At 46.0% G+C, this 25,598-nt stretch overlaps 1 protein-coding gene across 1 annotated transcript; it reads right to left on the bottom strand.

Moving 5' to 3' along the window:
* Positions 1–588: 588 nt before the first annotated feature.
* On the bottom strand, positions 589–25,072 carry SLC48A1 (solute carrier family 48 member 1). Its single transcript, XM_073319117.1, has 3 exons — positions 24,874–25,072; positions 6,145–6,312; positions 589–4,059 (listed from the first exon to the last, which is right to left on the bottom strand). Exons 1-3 carry the CDS (start codon positions 25,061–25,063, stop codon positions 3,923–3,925), a joined length of 495 nt encoding a protein of 164 aa, XP_073175218.1. The 5' UTR covers positions 25,064–25,072; the 3' UTR covers positions 589–3,922.
* Between the last annotated feature and the right edge of the window lie 526 nt (positions 25,073–25,598).

Below are 25,598 nucleotides of genomic sequence, written 5' to 3'. Positions count from 1 at the left end.
ATGGAGCAGCTTACCCTCACCCATGCTAAATGCAATTTGTCTCTCACACTCCTCAAACATCTGACATGTCCCTTGGGGTATGTCCACGCAGCATTTTGGAGCAAGCCCGTCAGCCCAGCTTGGCAGACATGGCTTAGCAGGGCTTATGCCAGAGCACTAACAGTAGCCGTGTAGCCAGCACTTTGAAGTGGAAGTGCTTGCTAGAGCTCAGGCTCTGAAATCTAGGGAGAGTGGTGGGTGTCAGAGCCTGAGCTCCCGCTTCAAAGTGCTGGGTAAACAGCTACTGTTAGAGCAGTGAGTGTGTTGAGGGGGGCTGGGAGGCTTGCTGCCATGGGCTGTGCACAAATACCCGCCCTGGAGAACTACAACGCAGGTCTGGATGTTAATGCTGCTGCGACCAGGGAATGATGGGAGCTGAGTGCAGGTTAACAAGTTCTCTGTTTCTGGTCCCAGGCCCAGCCACACTAGTTTCCATTGTGTTCAAAAATCATTTTAATACAGTTTTTAAAAATGATTTTTGCAAACATTCTGTTGCAACAGGGAAGAGCTTTGCTCCTACAGGACAGGTAATCACACTGGACGCTCTGGTTTGGTGAGAAAGAGAATCATGTATTTCTGCTCTTACTATGGTGTCACATACAAATTACACAGTGTGGTTAATACAACGTCAGACACACACTGGGATACATGGAAATGAACCCGCCTCATGAATTACACTCCTGCTACATGACCCAATTCTTACCGAGCGTGCAAACAAAGCATGAATACAATGTAAAAATATATATTTACAGACACAAACTTTTAAAAAGCGGTGACATGAGTACAAATTCTAGAGCAAAAGTGGTGGAGAGAAGACTGGGGTTGACTAAGTGGGTTGTTCGTAGGCAAAGTTACTGTCACTCAAAACAAGCCCCCCACAACCTCCAGGGTGAGCTGCTGTGGACCTTTTGGGTATAAACCTGAGAGAGGAGTCCGTCTACACCAGGTAATTTAGTAAGGAAATAGAGACATAGTTCCATCTTTAGAGTAACATTAGGGCCAAGATGAACCTCCGAATTTGAAGTCAGCAGCTCTTACTGTTCAGGATCCCTCCCAGGAGCAGGACAATGTGAGCCATTAGGTGGGGGATTAAAGATACCACTGTTTAAAACACTGAAATTGTGATGTCTAATCCACAGGCAGCCTCCTCCCTGCCTTGTCACAGATTTGCTCATGAGAGCAGGGACACTCATTCCACCCAGTCAGGAATCTCATGCTGCCTTCTGCCATCACCACCTTTAGGGGGCTTTTCAGTAATTCTGAGCCTAACTATTAATCTCTATAATGGGTATTTCAGAGCTGCAACCTCTGCTCAGCACTGGAGATTCCTGCAGGGCTCTGAGGATTTCTAGTGGCCCTGTCTCACCAGCATTTGCTGCCCTGGGAGGTGTTGGCTGCAGTTTGAGCCTTCACTCCTTGCTTTTCCCTGGAAGCTGCTCTGGGGTTGACATCAATTGTCAGAGTCTCTGCCCCACAAACAGAAGGAAGTTTATATTTAATGAATCTCAAAGACTGAAAATCCCTTTAACAAAAATAATTAACCCAGCCATGTGCTCGAACTACTGATCTTCCAAACCAAGCACAGGACAGCGTGGGGTATGGATGGGTAGGCACTAAAACTTTCCAGAAAATTCAGCTGAGTTAGGTGTGTAAAGGTGAGAGAATGCAGCTAGAGACACACACTACTTTGGACACTGCAAGTTGCTCCCCAGTGTACAACTGCACAGACATCAGCACAAAGAACCCACTCTGCTTGACACAGCTGGCCTGATAACACAAACAGGTAAGGCCCCAGCACACCTACTTCACAGCCTAGTCACTGCACCCTATGCAGTTTCCTCTGTGCTTTACATTCTGTAGATTGCCTAGGAGATCGCTTTGACCCTATGTTTTAGGAGACTTTTTCAGTAGTATATATACAGAAGTGACTTTACAACTGGACCTGTGACCATGCACATGCATTGGAGCAGTCAAGTTCCATCAGCCCAATTCCCTCACACCTCTCAATCTGCCAGGCCTTGGAGTTCCTCGTGCCTCTGCCCCCACCCACTGCACAAAAGAAACAATCACACACAACTGCTATTTTAATTTATTAAAAAGGAAATGCCAACTGCCCAATGCTGATGAGACACCTCCAGCAAATCATCCCAAAAAACTGAACGGTATGCATGAGCAACTGAAAGAAAAAGCAACAGCCTGCAGTTTGAAGCTTCCCAGGGTGAATATTAACAAGGACCAAACACAAGGGTAAAAGATCATTAAATCTACTCAGAGTGTCCAAGTGATCAATGTATGAGGGAGAAGCTGACGACACTGCAAAATCCCAGTGCTAGGGTCTCCCCTTAGCAGAGGGGGAGGAGCACTCAGTGTGACTTCTCCCATAGCAGGTCCCGTGAAGTTCAGACCTACCATGGGGCACCGATTCAGTGCATTATGCTGGCGACACTTGTGATGCAGATCTGCTGAAGCTGCATATTGGGTACATTCCTATGCATTTTTCAAACTTGGAGAAGAGCCGGGTAGCTTCGTCACCTGGGCTCCTCTGCTGTGGTCCTGTAACCCATTTGCCATCAGCAATTTCATCTGGCCGTAGGTGAGTGGGGGCCCATCTTACACTCAAGAGCATACATTTGTAGAACTTTAGCAACCCAGGCAAACTGTAAGTGACTTATGTACCCTACACCAGGTTCCAGCAGGAAGAAGCCACCTCCACTGAGCGGCAGCCAGCCATCTACAGCTGGTCTGGCCTTTGCAGGACGCACACATGTGCTGAGCTCTTGCTTTTCTCCCCCTATGCTATTTGGAGCCACTCAGCACTAATGATCCATAGTGGTAGGTCAGCTTTAGGTTTAGAGTGAAACAGAACAAGAATCATTACAGGAACAGAAGCACACACAATGCCCTCCAAATGCTTCACGACCATTAAGGTACAGACTGCTTTAAAACAATGAATCACACATTCAGAACCCTTCTGAGACTCAAACAGCCCAGCCCCTTGCCCAGTGAACCCACTACCCAAACGTCAGATGCCACTTGCTACATCTCTCACTTTTAAGTGCTGTAATAAAATGGTTTCCTCTGAGAATGATCCTGGGTTAACAGGCAGTACAAAGTTACGTGGTGCAATACTGGGCTAGCGTTGATTCTCTCCAGCACTGGATTCCCCATCAGTGACCTCCGTTTGAGACAACTGACACTGCATTGCTGACTTCTTGTTTCTTTCCTGCACAAGGGGATGCATGTGCTCTAAACAGCAGGGTGGAGCCAGCACCATGCCTTATTCTTAGCCCAACTGTTTACAGGAAGAAGCACAAGGAAATGCTGAAGAATTGGGGGCTGGTGTGGAGGTATCAACGGGTTTGTCCTCCCCAGTGCTGGGAAACAATATACCCCCCCCCCTTGCTCAAACTGCCCTGTGAGAATAAAGACCTCCCTTCACAGGGCATGGTCCTCTGCTAAGCAACCCCGGGCACCCCCACAGCAGGCTGATGAGTCATTGGCTAAGAGAAGGATGCCCAATTCTTAACCAGGTGCTGCATCTACAGGCTAATCTTCAACTTTCCTGTTTGAAAGTCACTGGTCTACGATAACAGCAGAGCAATGCAGATAGCAACGTGAGGCCTGCTGCATGTGAGTGCATGGAACTTGACTCACTGCCAGACATACGGACTCCCCGGAGGGTAACAAAAACACTAGATTGACATAATTAGCCAAATTAAGTGGTTGAATAAAAGCTATTAAGAAAAACCCCTACTGCAGACAGACAAGTCATGCGGAGCTGGGCTGGCTCCTGCTCTCTGCCTCTTCACAGCCTCCTTCCAGTGCAGGGCATCCAAAAGCCCAGTCAAACATTAGGAGCTTCCGACAGGATTAAGTCCAAGCTTCAGAAGTCACTGAGGATGCTGATGTCTGCAAACTCATTCCTGTACCGGTGTGAGTATAAGCTGAGCAGGAAGGCCCATTTCAGGGAGATGAAACTCCAGACACACGACAGGTAGTAGCTGCTGGGGTCAGTCAGGGCTAGGAAAGAAAAGGAGCCAGTTACATTTAAAATCCCCCTTTAGATTTCCACATAGAATTATAGAAGATTAGGGTTGGAAGAGACCTCAAGGGGTCATCTAGTCCAACTCCCTGCTCAAAGCAGGACGAACCCCAACACATGCACCGTGAAAGATTGTCCCAGGAAGAACCTCTCCCCAAGCTCCCGTTCAACAGAAGGCTTGTGCTCCTGTCTCCAGGAGGAACAGAGGTTTGCGAGCTGTGCTGTGTGCACTGGTGCCACTGAACTGCACCAGTTCTGCTTAGGGTTCTGTAGTTTTAAGAGTAGTGGGTCCTGGAGGCTCAACATGAATCCAGTTGCAAGCAAATGGAAAGGACACTCATGCCATCTCCAAGGAAGCAGCATTCCATGCACGATGCTATTCTGAGCAAGGGTCACAGTGACCCTTCATCACTCTGTGAAGCCATTCCCTTCCTCCCGTTAAGAATCCTCCAGGTATGAAGCGGCGATTGCAGCAAAACACCACTCATACAGCTACCAATCCAACAGCCAGCTCAGTACTATGGCTAAGTGGGTCCCGAGAGTAGAGAGCTGTGGTTACACGACGGACCATGCTTCCACACAACTGTCCATTTTCCATTTGAAAAGACCACTGTTTTCTAGGAACTTGGCTGATTTGGGGGTTCTGAGGAGAAGAGATGAATCACACACACACAGCAAGAAGGATGTTTGCCTGCCAGTGACAGGAAGAGGCACTGAAGGGAGGACAGGACTGCATGAGGTGGAACAGCTGATAGCACAAGTGTTGTAAGCATTTGCAGAGCAGGACAGCATAAGAGAGGCATGCTAACTGGAGGAATAAGAGGAATGCTGTTATTTCTCTATACTCCCAGTCTTTCAGAGGAGACCCAGCCTCACTCACAGAGCCCTACGACACTGTCTTGCTTGGAAGCTTATTCCATGTCACTTAAAGCAAACTGGGATGATCATGCATCTAATAATTGAGTGAAAAAAACCTGCATGGTTTAAAAGATCTTACACTACTGGCATAAGCTTACGTATCAATTGCCCATATTGTGCAGGGCTCATGGAGATGTAAAGGAAAGAAGCATTTTTGGTTATTCATCAGAAAACAGCTAGCGCAAAATGAGACACTAGAGATGGTAAGTGCCACTGCCCAGGAACGCAGTGCTCCATGGCCCTCAGAGGTGGTTCAGCACAAGGCTTTCACACACACTTAGATCCTCAGCTTCTTATATTGTAGGCACAATGGTCTCTCCATCTCTGCCACAGGAAAGTGCTGTACAGTCCAGACTTAAGCATGCAAATTAAGTAGTGTTGTTTCTAGAGCAGTAACACCTAGGAGCCCCAAAGCCACACTGTGAGCCACAGTAACCCTCATTGCTCCCCTACCCCAAGCCCCCATCTTGCTGTGGTGGGAATTGACTAATTGGGCACAATTAACATTTTCTAACATTTCAGTATAATATGTCACAATGAAAGGAGACCCTCAACTCTCTGCAGAAGAACTCTACTTGGATATAAACAAAGGGAAGTTAAGAGGCTCTGTTCCCAATGAACCCTGCCAATCCTTGGCAGATGGGATTGTTTGGGTGGCTGTCTATACATAACTATCACAAATGTGAACAGTTTTTTTAAAAGTGAGTTCCATCCAGAGAATATGGTGTTTATGAATCCCTGGGGGTGACAAAGTTAGTCCAACAACACTGACCCTTCCTCTTTGGCTTATTGTTAAATATTTTATAGCACCGTAACTTTACATGGTGTGCTGGAGATTTGACAGACACAGACGCTGATGCAAAGAGTTTAGGGACTTGTATGCTTATGTGGCAAAATTCCAATCCAAACTGATTTATGAAGACTGAATAGACAGGTGCTTAGAAGTAATTTCAATATCTTGGGCAAGTCCCTAATTTGTGCCTGTTCTCCCCTCTACAATCCCTGCTTGTCCTGCTTTGAGCAGGGGGACTAGATTGGACTAGATGACCTCCTGAGGTCCCTTCCAACCCTGATATTCTATGACCCCATTAATTCCAGCCCTCCTGATGACCTCCCCATGATCACTCTTGACACAATATACTTACACTGGTGCTTGGTGATGGCCAGAACAAGGAATGTGCAAAATCCCACCACGGAGAGAGCAGAGAAGAGGATCCCAATGAAGAGGAAGAACCTCAGCCCTTTTAACCAGGTCCTCCAGTAATCCTGCACATACATCACATGCGTGATTAGGGCCCAGAGCGCCAGAACACCTGCTCAATTAGACAGCAAGGGGAATCAGTATAATGGATCACACAGCAACACAGAAAGGTGTCTATAAACAAATATACAGCTAATTACATCCAAAAGCTACATTAAAAGAACATTAAGGCTTCAAAGTCAAGCGCTCAAAATTTAGGAAATGCTTAGAATTAAGGTTGGCCATGCAACCCTAATTCAACCCCCTTGTGTGTATGCATTATGAAACAGAGTTCAATTACAGGATCTCACAGTATTTTTTCCACAGGACCCAGCCTCATTCAAGAATAGGTACTTATTCAATAACTTTTTATCCTTCACATTTAGTGTGTAACTCCAGGACTTATTTAAAAACACAGTGGTTCAAACCCTGCTCTGAATACAAAGATTAGTTTCCTCCTGGGCATTTTTATGGTTCTCTCACCACAGTATGGATACTTAACAAGCAGTTCAGTGCATCAAATATTAATGATTATTACCACTGCACTCAAGAGATTAGATGGTGTTATTAACCAATTTTACATCTGGGGAATTGAAGCACAGAGATTAAAGACAAAAATGTCACATGCAGACTAATTTTGGGTGCCAAAATCTTAAGGGCTGATTTTTCAGAGTATTTAGCATTTTATAGCACTTCAGTTGTTCAAAGCACAGTTCTGTGGAATTCTGCACTAAGAATTTTAAAATTCTGTACAATTCTGCATGTTTTATTTGTCAAAATAACACGATATAATCACGCTGGTTTCAATTATTTTGGTAATTTGTTTCAAAATACCTGTCAGCAAGTATGTCTGTAACAATATAGACAACAAAAGAGTCAGGAAATATTTTTTGACAAATAGATTCCTTACTAGGCATATTAATACAGAACTCTGAGTAATAATTCATTTAAACTGCAGTACAGAACCGTATTTCCTGCACCCCTCAGAAGCTATTCAAAGGCTTGGGGCGCCAGGGGTAACAGAGAAGCTGAGAGAGACGGAAATAACTGCTGGGTATGAACTTTAAGGGTTGTTGGGTATGGGTGGGAAAAGTATGAAACAGGTTTTTTTGCGGAACAGGAAGGGATTGTTAGGAAGTGTCCCCATGCAGACCCTGGATGACCTCTAGCTTTTCCCATTCAGTCAGGCACATCTACCCCTGTCCCCATGTGTGTCTGTGCCTCCACTCTGTCATTCCCCTTTCCCCCTGTAGCTTTGCACCCCCTCCCCGTCTGCCCATGTCCCTGCACCCCCTCAGCCCATCTCCATGTCTCCCTGCACCTCCTGTCCCCATGTGTCTCTGCCCCCACTCATCATACCCCTTCCCCTTATAGCCCTGCACCTCCTTCCCCCATGGCCCTGCGCCTCCACTCCCATTCCGCCCTTGTCCCAGTCTGTCCTCCCGCACTAGCCATTATGAGCCCACCTGTGACCCCCTCAGCAGCCCCATGCTGTCAGTCTCCCCGTAACCCCCGTCTCCTGACCCGGCCCAACAGGTGCTGTGAAAAAGGCAGGTTCTTTCTCTTCCCTATTCTGGCTGGGGCTTGCCAGGAGCAGCTACTCTATTCTAGTGCCACAGCGCCCTCCAGTGGGCAAAAGGTGGAACTGCAGTAACATGTCAGCAGAAGCTATTTTCTGCAACAAAAATTCAATATGCGCGTGGCACTTGAAATATGCATGTGCGCAGTGGCACAGAATTCCCCCAGGAGTATCACTTGCAGTCAAAGACTCAGCACTTCTGCATATCTGGCCCAAGGTGTCTCAAATAGGGCACACAGCAAATGAGGCACACAAAATTTGCAGCCACCTGTGAAGAGTTTGGTTTAAGTGACTTGTCCAAGATCACATAGGAACTCTGTGGCAGAGGCACGGATAGAATGCAGTTCTCCTGGGTGGCATTCTACTACCTTGACCATGAGACTGCCCTTTCTCTTCCTGCAGTCTCCTGCCTCTTTCAGTACAAACTTTCCAACTTTTGCAATGAACATTCCATCCATCTCCCTCTGGGTCTTTGGCTGCTTAGTGCCAATGTCCTGGTGACTTGGTTTTCCATTGTCTTCTCAGATTTTCCACTGATAGAGTGTCAGCCTTGGCCAGTCCTTTTTAATGGCCCATTCAGGCTTACACAGCTAGGCAACACAAACACACCCATGTCTCAGCCTGCCCTGAGAGCAAACTGAGTCCCTTTTCTCCTACTGGGTGGGCATTCAAAATAAAAGGGAAATTGAAACAAACATAGGATTCCTAAAAAAAATTACAGAAAATTCTCACTGTCACAGAGCCCTCAGCCCAAATTCGTGCTGAGGGGAATGGGGCAGGGATCACATCCTTTCTCAGTGTATAAACAGATAGGCAGGGTTTGCCTCCTGTTGCTGTTCTGTTAATCTGGCTGGACAGACAGCACTGAAACACTACTCCTTAAAGCAACTTCAGAGCTTAATGCCACAAATCTTGTGATGTCAGCTACTGCCAAAGCTTTTGAATAGCTGATTTTACATGACAGCATTCTGTACACACATCAGAGATCAGAATTGAACTGAATGTGTTCAGCAGAAGGGCACTCTTGTGCTCTGTGGACACATACAGAAGACCACCACAGTGTGAGCAATGCTTTTAATAACATGGTGTGAGGCTTGTTAGAAGAACCTAGCACTTAAGAAGGTTAAGCTACTAACCTTGACCACCATATTAACTAAGCTTGCTCTCTCTACTGAGTAGCTAAAAGCTCAAACCACATTTAAAACACAGAAAATGGGAAGCTCCATGTTCACAGTTTGCAGAATGTAAACATTTCCCCATGGTTGTTGCAGCCGCCCATGCACTTTCACACAATGACTAAGCACATTTTACTTGTTAAAGTGCTGATTAATGGTGCTTGTGTTACAGCACTAAAGGGGTTGTTCTTAGGAGAAGTTGATGGTGTAGTTCTCCCATGACAGGAACTGATTCAGCACACAGGGAATCACCTGGTTCCCTCCTTATACAAGGCCTGACACAGCACTTTCTGCATGAAAAATTACTTAGTAACATTTATCATCAGTTAAACCTGTGAGCCCTAGAGTAATCATGTGACATGACAGGGCAAAAAAATTGGTGACAAGTTTCAGAGTAGCAGCGGTGTTAGTCTGTATCCGCAAAAAAAACTAGGAGTACTTGTGACAAGTGTGACTGACACATGCAAAAGAAGATACGGTCAGCCTCCCTTTCTCTACGGATGGTCCCAAGAGCTTCCACACAGTGATTACTTTTAAGACAACAACAGTGTTAGAATTCAAATGATTCGAAATTGGGTTTAGAACTCTGACTCCTGGCAATCAGCCCACATGGTCAAAAAGGAACATACACATACCTTGGTCCTTTCCCCAAAATCATCTGCTACTCCTGAAACTGAAAGGCCTCTGCCTTTAGATACTGACAGGTCATGGTGTTGTACTACACAAACTTTGCAAACAGGTTCAAGTCAGCAAAAGCCCAGGTCTTAGCATTATGCTGAATGGAAGATCTAAAAGGTTCGTGTTAGCCCAGAATTCCATCTGTTCATTTTGACTGTTTCCAAACTCTCAGAATTGGGAAGCTCAAAAACAAAACAAAACAGCATATAGGCACCATCCCTAGGAATAGTGTTTCACAAGTGCTAAAGACTGCTAGGCTTCTGAAATTGCAACATCTGTTAAGTCAGCATAAAATGACTATATTTTGGACTTTATATTTTTTATAAAGCTCATGAACTATTTACAGCTGAGGGTCAGATCACTAACAATCCTGAATGATGCAGCACTGTAAAGGGCCACAGTGAAAACAGTTTTCCACAAATGCATTATAACTGGATTCCTAGTGAATTAAGAAAAGGAGTATTTGTGGCACCTTAGAGACTAACCAGTTTATCTGAGCATAAGCTTTCGTGAGCTACAGCTCACTTCATCGGATGCATACTGTGGAAAATACAGAAGATGTTTGTTTTTTCCACAGTATGCATCCGATGAAGTGAGCTGTATCTCATGAAAGCTTATGCTCAAATAAATTGGTTAGTCTCTAAGGTGCCACAAGTACTCCTTTTCTTTTTGCGAATACAGACTAACACGGCTGTTACTCTGAAACTAGTGAATTAAGAATGCATTCACTGCATTCAGAACCTAGAAGACTACAAGAGATGCGACAGACACAAAACTAGCTACCTTATTATGATTTATTCAAGTTTAAATTCATTCTAATGCTTCGAATACACACAGGGTTGGAATCCAATTCAGAGCACAGCTGTCTAGAATCCAAGAACTACACTGCAGGGAAATGAATTCTCATTGAGGAGAATTAGGATTTTACTGCAGTATCAAATAAGCCAGGGATGGCTTCCACCACTTGCTGTTCACATTTTCATACTTAGAATCAGATGAGCTAATTGCCTTGAAAAGCTGTAAAAGTAATTTGCCAGTCCAGGCACCAAATCACAGCCTGCTTCTATCCATGATAATACTGCTTCTGTGTTCCCTGTAAGCTGGGCACCTGAACACTGTGCAGGAGAGATTTAAGTGCTGCCCAGCTAATTAGGAGGGCAGCATGTGTTCAGGTGCCCCTCCTCGCCCAGGTTGCTCCATCCTGAAGCTGCTCCTGGGTGCTGATGTCAGAGTGTCCCCCTCCACCTGTACCCCAACTCCGCAGAGTAGGGGAGAAGCAGGGGACATAGCCTGGCTCAGAGCTGCTGTGGGGAAGGATGAGTGGCTGAATGCCTTTTTTAAAGAGACAGTGCACTGTTTCTGAGATTGCCCCAGCAGCCAGCGCACACAGTCTCTCTTTCTGTCCGTCACTCTCTCTCCCCCCACACCACCACCACCCACATCTCTGCAAAGCAGGAGAGCTTTCAGTGAGTCTCTTAAAGAGACAGTGCAGGACATCTGAGAATCACAGAATATCAGGGTTGGAAGGGACCTCACGAGGTCATCTAGTCCAACCCCCTGCTTTCCCACCAGCCAGCACACATGCTGTGTGTGTGTGTGTCTGTCTCTCTCTCACATACAGTCTGTGTCACACACACAGTCTGTGTCACACACAGTGTTGCGCACACAATCTCTTGTGTCACACTCACCTCCCAACACATACTTCCATTATTATTGTTGTTACTTCTTGGTAATTCCTGCAATGCACATATATTCTCTGTAATTTTATTATTTCAAAGTGTGTTATTTTACTGTTTTGACTGGTCTGTGCATTTCATAATTGTTATTTCTCTTACACTTAAATTTAATTCTTTGAGTAGTGAGTTCTAAAATGCCTAACCTGTCCTGGCTGGAGTAATTATCCCTATTTCACTTTTTAAAAATATATTATATCTAGGTTTTCTGTTTCTACTGGTGGCGCACATCCACACATACCTTGGTGCATAACACAATTTATTCCGCACATGGATCGAAAAAATTAGAGGGAACATTGCTTGCTCCTACTTAATTTGTATGGTGGTAGCACATGAAGGTACAAAGCAAGGTAACGACTCCCTTGAGCTAGGTGCAATTCAAACTCAAGGCCACTAGTGAAACTTTACTCAACCATCAAAAAAACAAAAAACAAAAATACAAAACCAAGGCAAGCAGAACTTAGAAACCCGCAGAGGTCCAATCACACTTCTCTTGTCCTATGTGGCTGAACAAAAGAAACACCTGCTCTGAGAAGTGTCCTCACAAGTTTAAGGTAAAGAAAAAACAAATGTCTAGTGACAAGAGAGAGAGACCTGCACAGACTCAAACATCAGAGAGAATTTCCTAATTACTAATCCCCAGGGTAACAGTGCTGACGCGAAGTAAGCCTTCCCCAGTACAGTTAACTTTTTGGAGCACTTTCCTGACACTGGCTTCAATGCTACTGCATCCAGAGTTGGCTTTATTTTAAAGAAGTGTATTTGTGATCAAAACTGGAGAAGATTAATTCAGACTTGGCATAACTGACACATACTGGGCATGAGCAATAGCACTAAAAGCCACTGCCAGGTAAGCACAACCGAAAGGTTCATTTAAAAGGGGATGGCGTGCCTTCCTTTTCAATATGTACAGTAGCTGAAAAAACGTATCAATGGCAACTAATCACTTCAGGATCACTCGAATAATCTCCAATCAAAATGAAATCCAGACTGAACATCAGGGCAACTGGGAGGCTCTGGGAGCTGGTAATCGGATATGTAGAGTTCCATTTCTAGGGAATCAAACAGAATCCATTTCTAGATTTGAACAGGGGCCAAGCCAGTAGTGAGAGCTGCTCCTGGTCTGAGTTCTCAGGGAATAGGTATCATCACACGTCATGCCAATTGGCTCCCATTCTGGTGTTCTGGCCACAGGTCCATGGCTGAATGGGCCTGGAGACTGAACGCCCATTCCTCTCTCCCACAAAGGCCATAGAACTTCCTGTTCTGTAACAAAAAAGTGAGGAGAGGGCGGGCTTATATAAGGGAGAAGAAGCTTTCATTTCAGAGGGCTGTTTTGTTTTGAAACTACCAAACTAAGTGACCACTGTTATTGACAGTACAGTAACTGAAACACTCATATACAATCTCTATCATAATGCAAAAGGGCTCTCTCTCTCCACTTAGCAATTTCTGATCTTTGGTGCACCTGCTGGGCCACAAGAGAAGCCTTGTTTGAGATGTGGCAATGGAAGGCATTTCCCCTATAGTCCACTTTGTGTGGTTCTCTGGCCAGGGCTATGAGCATTATGCAGATTATTAGACTGGTTCCTTCTGGTCTTAACATCTGTAGGTAATAACAATTGCACAGGTGTACTGGCTGGTCAACAGCTGCTCCTAACTGCAAGTGACCAATGCCCAAGTAATTGGACTTTGAGAGTGAAGAAGCAATATTAAATAAAAAAGACTTTCAACTCAAGCCCGTGCATTTCACGCTGGAGAAGTTCTAACAAGGCATTCCTTCCACCCTGCTCTGTAAAATTAACACACAACTATAAGGGCAACGTGGTTCATGAGCAGCACATTCTGAAGCATTGTCCCCACAGGCCAGCAGGTACCTTCTGCTGCTCATTACAGCTATAGCCCGTTATTCCAAGTCAGACCAATACATTGTTAAACACAAAGCAATACGATTGCTGAGATTAAAGCCCTCACAATAAAAAAACAACAGGGAAATTGGTGATAAACTGGAGCATTTATTGCTAAGTTTTTGGGAAGCTGTTCAGGACATCATATACAGTGTCTGAAATTCAGAGCATTAGCTTCCTGGAGAATTATGACCAGTCTCTGCCCAAAAGGTAATTTCCCCTCACACTCTCATTTACTGTAAGTATTCACTGGGAAAACTGAAGTTTCCTTCCAAGCCACAGGAATCCAAGGCACTTTATATAGTAATAAAGGCAATGGGGTTCCATGGATAGCTCAGCAAACATTCTTATTGAAAACATGAGCAGATAGTGAGAGATTGCTGGACAAAAGCCACTCCTGGGCTGGGACTCAGGCAGGAGAGTGGAGGGTTCTGGATCCCTCCAAAATGGACTTTGCTGTAACTACCTGCTTTCTGTGCTAACAAGATCTGTTCTCCGTTGTATTCCAGATTATTAAAAAAATGTTCTGTTTTACACCACTGGCTGAGAGTCGAGTTGGGGGTTCATGGCCCCTTTGGTGGGTAAGTAAGGCTTCCCCAGATGTCCTGTTTAGATGGACTCATTGCAAGGAGCTCAGGGCATGAACAGGGGTGCTGAACACTCCAAGGTCAGACCCCAGGAGGTGCTGAAGCCAAGGAGGCTTGCCCTAGTGAGAGTATGCCCTGAGGGGAGAAACTACAAGAGGGTCCTGTCTGAATTTCATTCAGAGGGGTTCCAGAACACCGAGGCTGTGCACCCCATGACACTTCCATGCGTGGACACCTTCATTTCACAGTAAGAGTGCCATATCCATATTTAGTTTAGCCCACTGAGTTAAGCTTAAACAGATACAAGGCCACCTTATTGAGGAATACAAATGTCCACACATGGAGGTATTCAGGAATAGCTGTTCCTCAATAACTCCACATGTAGGCAAACCCCAAGACTTTGACTTTACCAACAAAGATTACAGAAGCAAAGCTCTTCACCATACAAAGCCACATAAACAAACTTGTCTTAGTGGAGCTATGAAAGGAAACCATCTCTATCCAATAACCTCCCTGGGGTAAGTGGTGAGGGCGTCAGGTCAATTTGCCAGATTAAAAATAAAAGGGTCTTGAAAAATGTGATAGTAGCCATAACAACTATGTGGGAAACTAAATGAGAATACATGGCTGTTTCTGGTTAATATGAAACCTACAAAGCCTGAGCCTGGCTTCATTTTGATGCATGCTCTTACAATGGTCTTAAGACAAGATCATATTGTGTGACATCAGAACGCCCCAATTTCAAATAGCCTATCCTTCTGTCTCATAGTACGCTCCCATTAACAGGGTAACATGGTCATGTTGTGGTTAGAATGCAGTCAGACCATTCTGCTCTCCCAAGTACAAGGAGTACACTCATCATCTATAGGAGAACACCTCCAGCAGAAATATGGCACACATCTAATAAGCATGCACTATATGGCTTTGTAAGCTCTACTGGACTGGCTCCAACACTAATACAATAACTGACTGATTCAGTTGTTCTGCTCCAAAAAATTGTTTTTGGAAACAATTTTTACAGGAATAAAATTAAAATGATATAATATAAAGCGGGGGGGAGACATTTAAAGACCTCAAGAGGATTCAGTTCATGACTTTCCGTGTTTAAATCTTCTGTTCCACATAATCCTACTCCCAAAAAATACTCCATCTAACCACTGCCACCCAACACTGCATCCAGGTAGTTTGATCCAAGCCCCACACCACAGACATATACAAAAGCAGTATCACGGCCTCTGGAAGTAGCCCTGCAGCAGCAGTTTTGGAAGGTGGTCAGATGAAGTTGCCTCAGTGGCCCAAACACTACTCATATAATCTTGCTTCTTTCACAGTTGGAAATATTTGGTTGCCACCACCACTCTCGGACAATTGCTCTCGGAAATGTCCTGGGCTAAAATAGCCATTCAGCAAAACAGAATCTGTGGGATTTCTTACTTAGAGCTATGGAAAATCGTCACATCTAAAATAAAGATTACCTAAGTAAAGCACATAGTAGATCTGAAACAGCGTGGACAGATGCACAGTTTCCTTAAAGAAAAAGTCAACTTGGGTATTTTGACAAATCTTAAATCCAGATTTAATAATATAAACCCTATAGAGTACTTGAAATGTGTGTAAATGAACAACTTCCTAAAAATAAGTTCAAAACAAGATATTACCAAGTTTGGTAGCCAACTCTTAAAGGAGAAAAATACTGATAATTATCCTCAGTATTTCAACACCACAATTCCAAAGCTTCCTATACTTCAACGTACATAAAACAAGTCTCATTTTCTCTAAGTGCAACAACTAAAATGAACACCAGGTTGTATTTTTTTAAAAACCAGTTCCTAGTCATTTTGACTAATTTTTCAGAGCCTTGATAAATGAGCTGCATTGTTGACTAAGACAATAAAAAAGCTGCCTCTGCTGTCAAATCAGGTGTGAGACAAATAACCTTCATAATTAGTGACCTCACAGCAATGGGTATCATGGACAGTTTGACAAAGGACAAGACAAAAAAACCCTAACAGCTCTTCTTCCCACAGTGAGTTCCAGAAGACCGAAGAGTTAAACAGGAGTTTAAAAAATAAACAACCAAATTTGTTGACAGTGACAAATGTGATGACAATGCAAAATTAAAATAAATATGGATAATGCTATTGTGAACCACTGGCACATTTCTGGGGAGAATTATATAAGTATTTGAACCCACAGTAGTCTCTTCAGAACACGTTATCCGAATGCCATTTTCCATCCAACATCCATAAGACTCTTGTTTTATAAGCGCAGTTATTCAAGCTCAAGCATTAGTGACACCTATATGAAGGGACCCTAGGCATTTCCATTCTGACCCTCTTTTGTCATTCAAAACTATCCAAGACCTTGTCCTGTCAGGCTGAAAAATTGTAGGTCTCTATGAAAGGGTAAAATGTTTTCTTCTGCAAGTCTGAGCCAAAATAGTTCAGCTTCAGCCATTTTTGGGAACAAGTTAAAAAAAAAAATCTTCTTAAGACTTTGTTTGAACAGTTCTTATGCCAAAACAGCTGGGACTGAAAACTTAAATTTGTTAGGGAAACACTCCTCTGAGGAGAAGAATCTTTTAAGTGTTCCAGTGAAAACTGGTTTTTATTTGGCCAACTTCTCAGCCCACAAAATTGCAGTTTGGGCATGTGCAGTACAAGTAGATTGACTTTTTGGTTCAGAGCAAAGTAGGCTGGACTGCACATGTGCAAGAAGAAAGGCAATTGGCATTTGAAGTCTTTGCTCAACTCGAAGTCTGTCTGATCATCCAGTTTTAGTAGCAGGAAATGAGACTTATAGATTTCAGATGCTTTGTGCATCTAATATAGCACTTTAAAACTAAACCAACAATACTATTTATTATTTTTGCCTGGCATGTCAGAGACACATAATACGACAGATCTTGGCCTCTAAAAATGTAGTCTAAATAGACAACAGCGAAAGGAGGGAAAAAGGGGCATCAAGACAAAAATATCCATTCATATTTTCTCATTTTGGTGTATGTGTATATTTTTCATTCTTTGCCTATTTTCTTCAATTTTTTTCATTCATTCCTAGCTGCTCCATTTTAAAGCATAAAATTCTACTGCCATCACCCCAAATTTGATGATGAATTTGTGGTATTTTTGTATTTAAACCAGAGTTATTAATATTTAAAGACCGGCTACTGAACAAACACAGCCCTTTTCTACAATCTATTCCAGAGGTTCTCAAATTTCATTTCACCGTGACCCCCTTCTGACAACAAAAACTACTACATGACCCCACAAGGGGGAAACTGAAGCCTGAGCCCGTCCAAGCCCAGGCGGGGCGGGAGGCAAAGCCAAAGCCCAAAGGCTTCAGCCCTAGATGGGGGGCCTGTTACCTGAGCCCCACCACCCAAGGCTGAAGCCTTTGGCCTTCGGCTTCAGCCCCAGGCAGTGGAGCTCAGGCTTCGGCTTCAGCCCTGGGCGGTGGGGCTCAGGCTTTGGCTTCAGCCCCGGGCCCCAGCAAGTCTAATGCCAGCCCTGGCAACCCCATTTTTATGGGGTCGCAACCCACTTTGGGGTCCTGACCCAGTTTGAGAACTGCTGACTATTCTACTATTTAATGCTGTGCAGGCATCAAGACACCAATATGGAGTTGCACAATATACCTAAGGCCTTAAGTTAGTCAGCAGGGTCTCCAAAGAGTCAATAATTCCAATATATGCCTGCTAGAAAGGACAGGCTTCTACTCTCCCAGTTTATCAGGTATTTAAAAAATGCTTTAAAACATCTCTACAAAAAGTGCATCCTTGACACACATCAGCTTTTTTGCAGTTGTTCCAGCCTATCTGGTGTATATTATGTTCTTAAAGCACGAGAGTTCTATGTTTTGCCAGAAAGATCTGAACAGTTTGGAAACAAGTCACCCATCCTCTTTGGAAAATAAAATGCATTTGGTGTTAAGTAAAAAGTACAAAGACAAAATATGTAGAATAGAAAAAATGAAACTGAATCAGGAAGGGGCATGATATTTGAACAGCTTAAGGATGTCCTGTTTTATTTAGCTTCTTCTTTTACCCCACATACGACAGTACAAATTACCAACGCAATGTCATTCTGAACTTTTGAGTTACCTGGGCTTCCCCAAAACAACACACCGTAATTTAAGAATAATCACTGTTTATATACTTTTTGCTTTATACATTCCAACACATGGACAAACAGTACCTAAGTAGGAAAACTACTATCCACACTTTACAGGTGAGAGAAGTTACCACACACAAAAGTTAAGGGACTTGTCCAAAGTGAAGTGGTAAATCAGTGAGAGCGATAGGATTATTACTCAAGGGCCTTGCTCTCAGCCCATTAACTATGCTGTCCATCAGGTTGCTGGAGCTGTGTTGTTTGTTGTCTGCCTAAAATGAGAGGACAGTACAATAGGTATGTGTCTCATTTAAGGTAGAGATCAGCATTTCTCAAACTGGGGTCCCCAAGGGAACTTCAGGGAGTCCACAGGCCCTGCTGATCAACTCCTCCCCCACCCTCTATCTCCTGAAGGCTACTTAAGCCAAACCAGGAGATTTTAGGTGCTAAAAGTCCAACGGTGCAGCGGGTCTAAGGCAGGCTCCCAAGCTGCTCTGGCTCCGTGCCACTCCCAGAAGCGGCCAGCATGTCCTTGCAGCCCCCAGGGGAGGGGGGGGGTCTCTGCATGCTGCCCCCGCCCCAACTCCGCAGCTCCCACTGGCTGGGAACTTCAGCCAATGGGAGCTGCTGGGGTGGTGCCTGCAGGCAGGGGCAGCGCATGAAGACCCCCCGACCCCTCCCCACACACTTAGGAGCTGGTGCCAGAGAGATGTGCTGGTTGCTTTCGGAAGCCACCCAAAGTAAGAGCCGCCCGGCTGGAGCCCACACCCAAACTCCCTCCCACAGCCCGCACTCCCTCCTGCACCCCAACCCCCTGCCCCAGCCTGATGAAAGTGAGTGAGGGTGGGGGAGAGTGAGCAATAGAGGGATGGAGTGAGCGGGGGGTGGGGCCTGGGGCTAAGCGGCAGGACTTGGGGGTTGCCAAAAAAATTTAAATTACAATGGGTCCCCGGGTTGCTACAGTTTGAGAACCACTGATATAGATCACAATTTTCAAGTCTGGGTGCATATTTAAGTTCCCAAAGTCAATGGAAGATGTAGCTGTTTGTCACCTTTGTAAAACAGGCTGTTCTTTAGGTACCAGAAGATGGATTTCAGACCCTACCTACAGGCACCCGGGTTACCACATCTTTGCAATGGTATATAACTTAAATAAATAAATAGTATGTAGCCAAGAGTAAAAACATGTAGAAGAGGAACACCTGAAAAGAACTGCAGGTTAATGAAAACCAGCAGGGGAAGGCAGAGAGCAATGGGGAATAAAACATCATAGGTAACCGAAAAATATAGGCAGTGTATAGACTGTAATAAATTGATTGCAAACACGGAGGAACAGGCTCCATAAGAGAGAAATACTTGACACTGCCTATCAAATTCTTAAATCAGAGACAGGCAGAAAAGTGAACCATCAAGGAAAGAAGGAAAAAGCATTTGGTTAAACAGACTCTGAAAAGGAGTTGATGTCACAAACAAACAAGAAAGGACGGAATTAAAGTCAGTGAAGTAATCAATTTCACTTCTACCGACAATCTCTCAGAATGGACATCCAAGAGATGGAAGAGGACAAGAATGCAAGAGGGGAGGGTAAAACAGAAAGATGTTAAAGCTAGATAAATATGTACAAACAAATACAAAATGATAAAACAGGCAAGCAGGCAAACTCTTGGCTTAATCAGAGGCATGCTAATGAGGAACTGCTGCCAGGCTGCCAAAGATACTCAACAACCTTCTCCCACATATACAGTACCGGACCTACAACTCTCATTCAGGTGCCTGAGTGAGTTTTTGAACCTTGTGAATGCAACAGGTACATTTAAGTTAAAAGAAAGTTTGTGCCAAGAACCAGCATATTCTGATCCCATGCATGGACTATTCTGCATTGACACACCTAGCTCAGCTTTTTGTTTTCACAACAGCATGGGCTGCAGCAGCACAAACACTATGCCCCCCAGCCTTTGTGGGCTGTGTCACAAACATTAGCTAACAAGCAATCATTTGGTATTTACTATCCTGTTAAAAATATGGAAAGTCACAAAAAGGCATCTACCGCCCTCGCCAATTTATTGAGAAATTTCTAAAGTTAGGGAACTTTTCAAAAGCTTGCCCAATTCCCCTCCTTCCATCTCTTCTCAATGGAAACAATTACTAATTAATAAGTTAAGATAAAAACAGACTAATCTATTTAGTGAAGTATCCCAGAGACAAAAATTAAACTAAAGCACTGTTTACTTGAGACTTAAGGGGCCACACTGCTTAAATATAGTGCGATCTTCTTAAGCGTGGAGTAGTGAACAACTTTGCTAACTGAAGATTCACAATATTCCAGGAATGCAGTCTGCACTGTGATGCAAAGTGGAGTTAAAATAGAACCACAAATGCCAAACCAGACAACCTCAGACCCAACAGTTTGGAGTGGCTTTGATATTGTTTTTGCCTTTCACACTAATACCCAGTCAAGAGGCAGGCTCTGGAAACCCCATTGCAAAGTGGGAGGACTATGTGTGCAGGCAGTAGAAAATAGGTTTTTGTTTAACCTCTTTTGTATTTATTGTATACCAAATAGCTCTATAGAACCAGGAGAATGGGGCAGGTAGGTGGCACCTCCGTCCGATTCTCCAACCAGCAAAGAACAAAAGCTCCCAGTGTGCAGTATATGCAGGGCACACAGAGGAAAAGTCAGTTGGGAAGGAACAGACTATTGGCAAACGGGAATGTCTGTATCCTGTGTGTCACAGAAGCCCCATAACTTGCTGCTGCACTGGACAGGACATCAGAAACACACTGGAGCAGAGGTGGGCAAACTACGACCCGCGGGACCGTCCTGCCTAGTCCCTGAGCTTCCAGCTGGGGAGGCTGTCCCCTCTCCCCCGCAGCCTCAGTTCGCCACACAGGCAGCGTGGCGGCGTGGCTGGCTCCGGCCGGACTGCGAGCTCCTGCTGCTCTGAGCGGCATGGTAAGGGGGTGGGGGGTTGGATAAGGGGCAGGAGGTCCCAGGGGGCAGTCAGGGGACGGTTGGATGGGGTGGAGGTTTGGGGAGGGGTGCGCGGTCAGGGGACTGGGAACGGGGGGGGTTGGAGAGGTGTGGGAGCCCCGGGGGGCCTGTCAGGGGGCAGGGTGTGTGGATAGGGGTCAGGGCAGTCAGGGGACGGGGGGGTTGGATGGGGGTGGGGTCCCATCTGGTCCCCAGATCAGGGGACAAGGAGCAAGGGGGGGTTGGGGGTTCTGAGGGGGGAAGTGGGAGGGGGCCAGGCTTACACCACATTTTGGGCTAGCCCTAATCTGTTATTGAATTGAGACTATGTTCATAAAAAGTGTGTCTGGAGTCTGAGAGTAGTAAAAAATGTCTCCAAACCCTCATTTACAAAAAACCCACAGACAAACTAGATATGCAATCCTCCCTTAGCCTTTCACAGTGAAAACAGCAGCACTGCTAAGAGATAGCTAAGAGCTGCTGCAATGACATTCTAGGGACTGATGTGCTACACAAGAGCAAAATCAGCACCTGTTAGCAGTGAGGTTCCGGAAGTGGGAGGAATTAAATTATTTTTTTACTTAAATTATTCATTTACTGAGTTTTCACATTTGGTAAGAAGTTAACGTAATCCTGAAACAACCACTTTAAATGGCAAATTTCAACTTGGATCAGACATTAACAGTGCATTATAAGTCTCACATATAGTCCTTTAAAAATCCTGATTTCAAGGGACAACACTAAAGAAAATTCAGAATCCTACCAGATAAAATTTCAAAGGTCCATGTGCAAAAGTTCAGGGAGGGACTCCCTATATATCTGCTGCAACTCTTCACTTTTTGAAAGTTCTGATCACCTATACAACGAGACCACCATGTAGCCTCTTCATTACCCTACCTCACAGGCCAAACTTATTCCTTGCTTCCTTCCTTCCTCCCTTCCCACATCCGTTTCTCAGCCCCAGTTGAGACACTTATGATCCCAATAACCTTTCCTGGCTGTTCACTGAACAAAAAGTGCAGCCCACTTTGGCTCAGCTGGCAACCTGTGTGTGCAACAAGAGTGATGTAGTGGTAGGAGTCTGCTATAGACCACCGGACCAGGGGGATGAGGTAGATGAGGCTTTCTTCCTTTAACTGGGAATTGGTCCTGCTTTGAGCAGGGGGTTGGACTAGATGACCTTCTGGGGTCCCTTCCAACCCTGATATTCTATGATTCTATGATTCTATATAACTGGTGAATTTTAACAGTCCTTAATGTAGACAGTGATGAAGTTTCCATACCTCTCCCATTCTTGACAAGCACACTGAAACCATAAGGGCTTCCCCACTCTCTCAGAAGGCTTGCAGAAATCCCTGACCTACTGTCTTTAATTACCACCAGTTACAGATAATGCTCTGACACACTTTTAAAGAGTCAACAATGGCAACATTAAGGTTCAGACTCTAGAGAGCCTCTATCATTTCCACAAAATCCTTAGAAGTATCTCTGTTACCCTGACTACATATAAAGTAGACGGTTTACTGTTTAAGAACTCCATTTATTTCTACTGCCTCTCTCTTACACGGTGCCACTTGCTGATCTGGAGGTGATTTGACCAACGGCTAAAAATAAGTATATGGGAAGACATTTCTGATCTGACTGATTAGACTCTCTAGTCTAGCAGAAAAAAACATAATGAGTTCCAGAACAGGAACTGAAACTAGAAAAATTCACACTAGAAAGAAAGGCATACCCTTTTAGCAGTGAAGGGAATTAACCACTGGAACAGCATACCTGGGGGCTTGGCGGATTGACCATCACTTGAAATCTTTAAATCAAAACCAGGTGTTTTATAAAATATACTCTAACTCAACCAAAAGTTATGGGTTTGATGGAGGACTTACTAGGTGAAGTTACACAGCCTGTGTTATGCTAGAGGTCAGACTAGAAAATAATGCTCCTTTCTGGCCTTCAAATCTATGAATCCTCCCACAGACGAATGAACACACCCAAAAGCAGAAATTACAACACTTAAGATCCCACTTCCATCTACCATAACATGAGCAGCTTACTACAACTGCCTTGTAATTATGAAACCCTAACAATTTTGAGAGTGGCAGCTGTAAATATATTACCTAAATGAGCAAGGACAAAAAGTTTTCTATAAATCTAGTCCCACAAGTATCAGAATGGGCTATTCTGATAGCCTGTATACACCTGCAGGGACTCCAAATCTCCTGCAGAGAGGCAGCATTAGTATCTTCCCAGCAGTATGAGAGCTGAATGAAGTGGAGCAGAGGCCAGCCACATTTACAGCAAACTTGGTGGACCGTAAATCCCAGCATACAATCCTCCATCTTGACAGGAACAGTCTTGAAAATACTGGAAGCTGAGCCCCTGTTACAGAGGGGAGTGGCTGTGGGCTATACAGCCTCATCTGCTGTAAACTAAGTAAATGTCGAACTCCATGAGAAAGCCTCACAGATGATGAATAAAATGAGCCACAACAAACAGAGCAGCCAGCCCAAAACACAAGATCAGAAACTGCTCCAAATCCCTGAGAAACAGTTACTAGCTCATGAAAGCACTTTAGGGACCTGCCTGAATCCATCTGATCCCCCGCCAGGTGGTGAGGTGCACCCAGTCCAGTCCCCAGCCAGGTGGCAGGGTACATACAGTATAAACCCCCAGCACAGTTGGGCTAAAAGATCTCTCAACACAGGGTCCCAGCAGTGCAACATGCAAGAGCCCCTGACCATAGGGGGCTGCGTCCCCCACAGAACCCAAGCTAGCACAGCACAGACTGCTAGTGCCATGATCTCCCACCCCCAAGAATCCCCAACAGACACGCTGGCCTGGGCAGTAGCTACAGACCAGATGCCCCATAAACTCCCCTGGTTCCATCCTAGAGAACAAAGCCCTAGCACCTGTCTGTACAGGAGCACACCCCCCAGTGTCCCCAGTATTGGAACCCCTCACCTCCCCACTCCCCCAATACTGGAAAGACCACTGTGTGCCTGGAGCCCCAGCTGCATGAGGACCCCAGGGAGCCCCCCTGCTCCCTAGGTATTGGAAAATGCTCTTCATGCCCACACCCATGTTCCCGATACCAGGGAGCCCCACCCATGCCGCCCCTCCCCCCCACTAGAGGGCCCCACCATAACCTCCCATACTGGACAGCCCCCCATTACCTGTGCCCAGCCCCCATATACAAGAGTCCCCTCGTGTCCCCCATATTAGCCCCATATCAGAGATCCCCCACACTCCATGCCAGCACCCAGTCCCCTGTGCCCACGTTCAGTCTGTATCAGAGAGCCCCCCAACCTGGCCCTGCCCTGTACCAGAGACCCTCACCCCCTGTGCCCACACCCAATCCCCCACGTACCGAGGAGACCCCCCTAGTCTCCCGTACCAGACAGCAAACCTCTGGGACTATGCCCACCCCCTCACCCCATGCATGCCCCGCCATACCAGACCGACCCAAGAGCCTGCCACCGTACACCAACCACCACAGGTGCCCGTACCGGGGACCCCCCCCTCGCGCGCGCCCGCCCCCCCGTACCGGAGACCCCCCCCCACGCGCCCGCCCAGCCGTAGCATAGATCCCCCCCACGCGCCCGCCCCGCCGAACCGGAGACCCCCCCCACGCGCCCGCCCCCCCGTACCGGAGACTCCCCCCACGCGCCCGCCCCCCCGTACCGGAGACTCCCCCCACGCACGCGCCCCCCCGTACCGGAGAACCCCCACACGCACGCGCCCCCCCGTACCGGAGACTCCCCCCACGCACGCGCCCCCCCATACCGGAGAACCCCCACACGCACGCGCCCCCCCGTACCGGAGACCCCCTCCACGCACCTGCCCCGCCGTAGCACAGACCCCCCCCCCGCCGAACCGGAGACCCCCCCCGTACCGGAGACCCCCCCCGCGGCAGCCGTGGCGGGCTGGCGGAAGGCCGGCGCCAGGCTCCAGGTGAGGAAGGCCGAGAGGCCCATGAGGGCGCCTGCCGCCGCGTAGGCCAGACGGAGCCCGAGCGCCCGGCTCACCGCCATGAGAGAAACCGGCCTGTGCGGGCCGCGCCGGGCCGCCCCGCCCCGCCTCATCCAGCGCTCGGCCCCGCCCCGTCCCGTCCGCCCGCAGCGCCCCTGGCGGCCGGGGGGCGAGCCGGGGTCGGGGGTGCGGCATGAAGACGCGGACACGGGCACGGTCTGCGCCCACGGACCAGTGTTTTCCCCGGGAATTGAAATGGGGAGGGGTGTTCGAATTTGGGGGTCAAGGCCGATGCGGGGTGAGGGCGAAGGTGGGCTGTATGGCATCACAGCAAAAACTGAAAAACGTTTCATGATCATTTTATTAGTTTTAACTCATGTGTTAAAATCATCACACAAATTAAAGTTGGCTACTCAAGCCTTCGTTGAAGCACTCCATCTACATCCTTCTTGGTTTCTTGTTATGATTTTGCACAGCTCTGTTAACGAACTTCTTGAATGTAATGCATTCATCTTTGGTGGCTTCTCGTGTGACCGCTGCTTCCATTCCTTCAGTTCATTAGTTCATTCACATGATCGGGCAGAAGGCGACTTCTTTCAGAACACAAAATGCTGTTCAATGAGGCAAAAGAACGCTCATCCGTAGCTG

Source organism: Lepidochelys kempii, chromosome 20 (assembly GCF_965140265.1).
Source record: "Lepidochelys kempii isolate rLepKem1 chromosome 20, rLepKem1.hap2, whole genome shotgun sequence".
Taxonomy (NCBI): Eukaryota; Metazoa; Chordata; order Testudines; family Cheloniidae; genus Lepidochelys; species Lepidochelys kempii.
Note: the sequence above shows the minus strand (reverse complement) of the source record. Positions and strands in the feature narration are given on the sequence as shown.

Bases quoted from the DNA above. Each gene is read 5' to 3' on its own strand.
- SLC48A1 (XM_073319117.1), bottom strand. From the start codon at position 25,063: ATGAGGCGGGGCGGGGCGGCCCGGCGCGGCCCGCACAGGCCGGTTTCT. The intron at 6,313-24,873 runs GTACGGGGGGGG...CTAATTGAGCAG, and splicing joins TGCCGCGGGGGGGGTCTCCG to GTGTTCTGGCGCTCTGGGCC. The intron at 4,060-6,144 runs GTAAGTATATTG...TTTCTTTCCTAG, and splicing joins GGCCATCACCAAGCACCAGT to CCCTGACTGACCCCAGCAGC.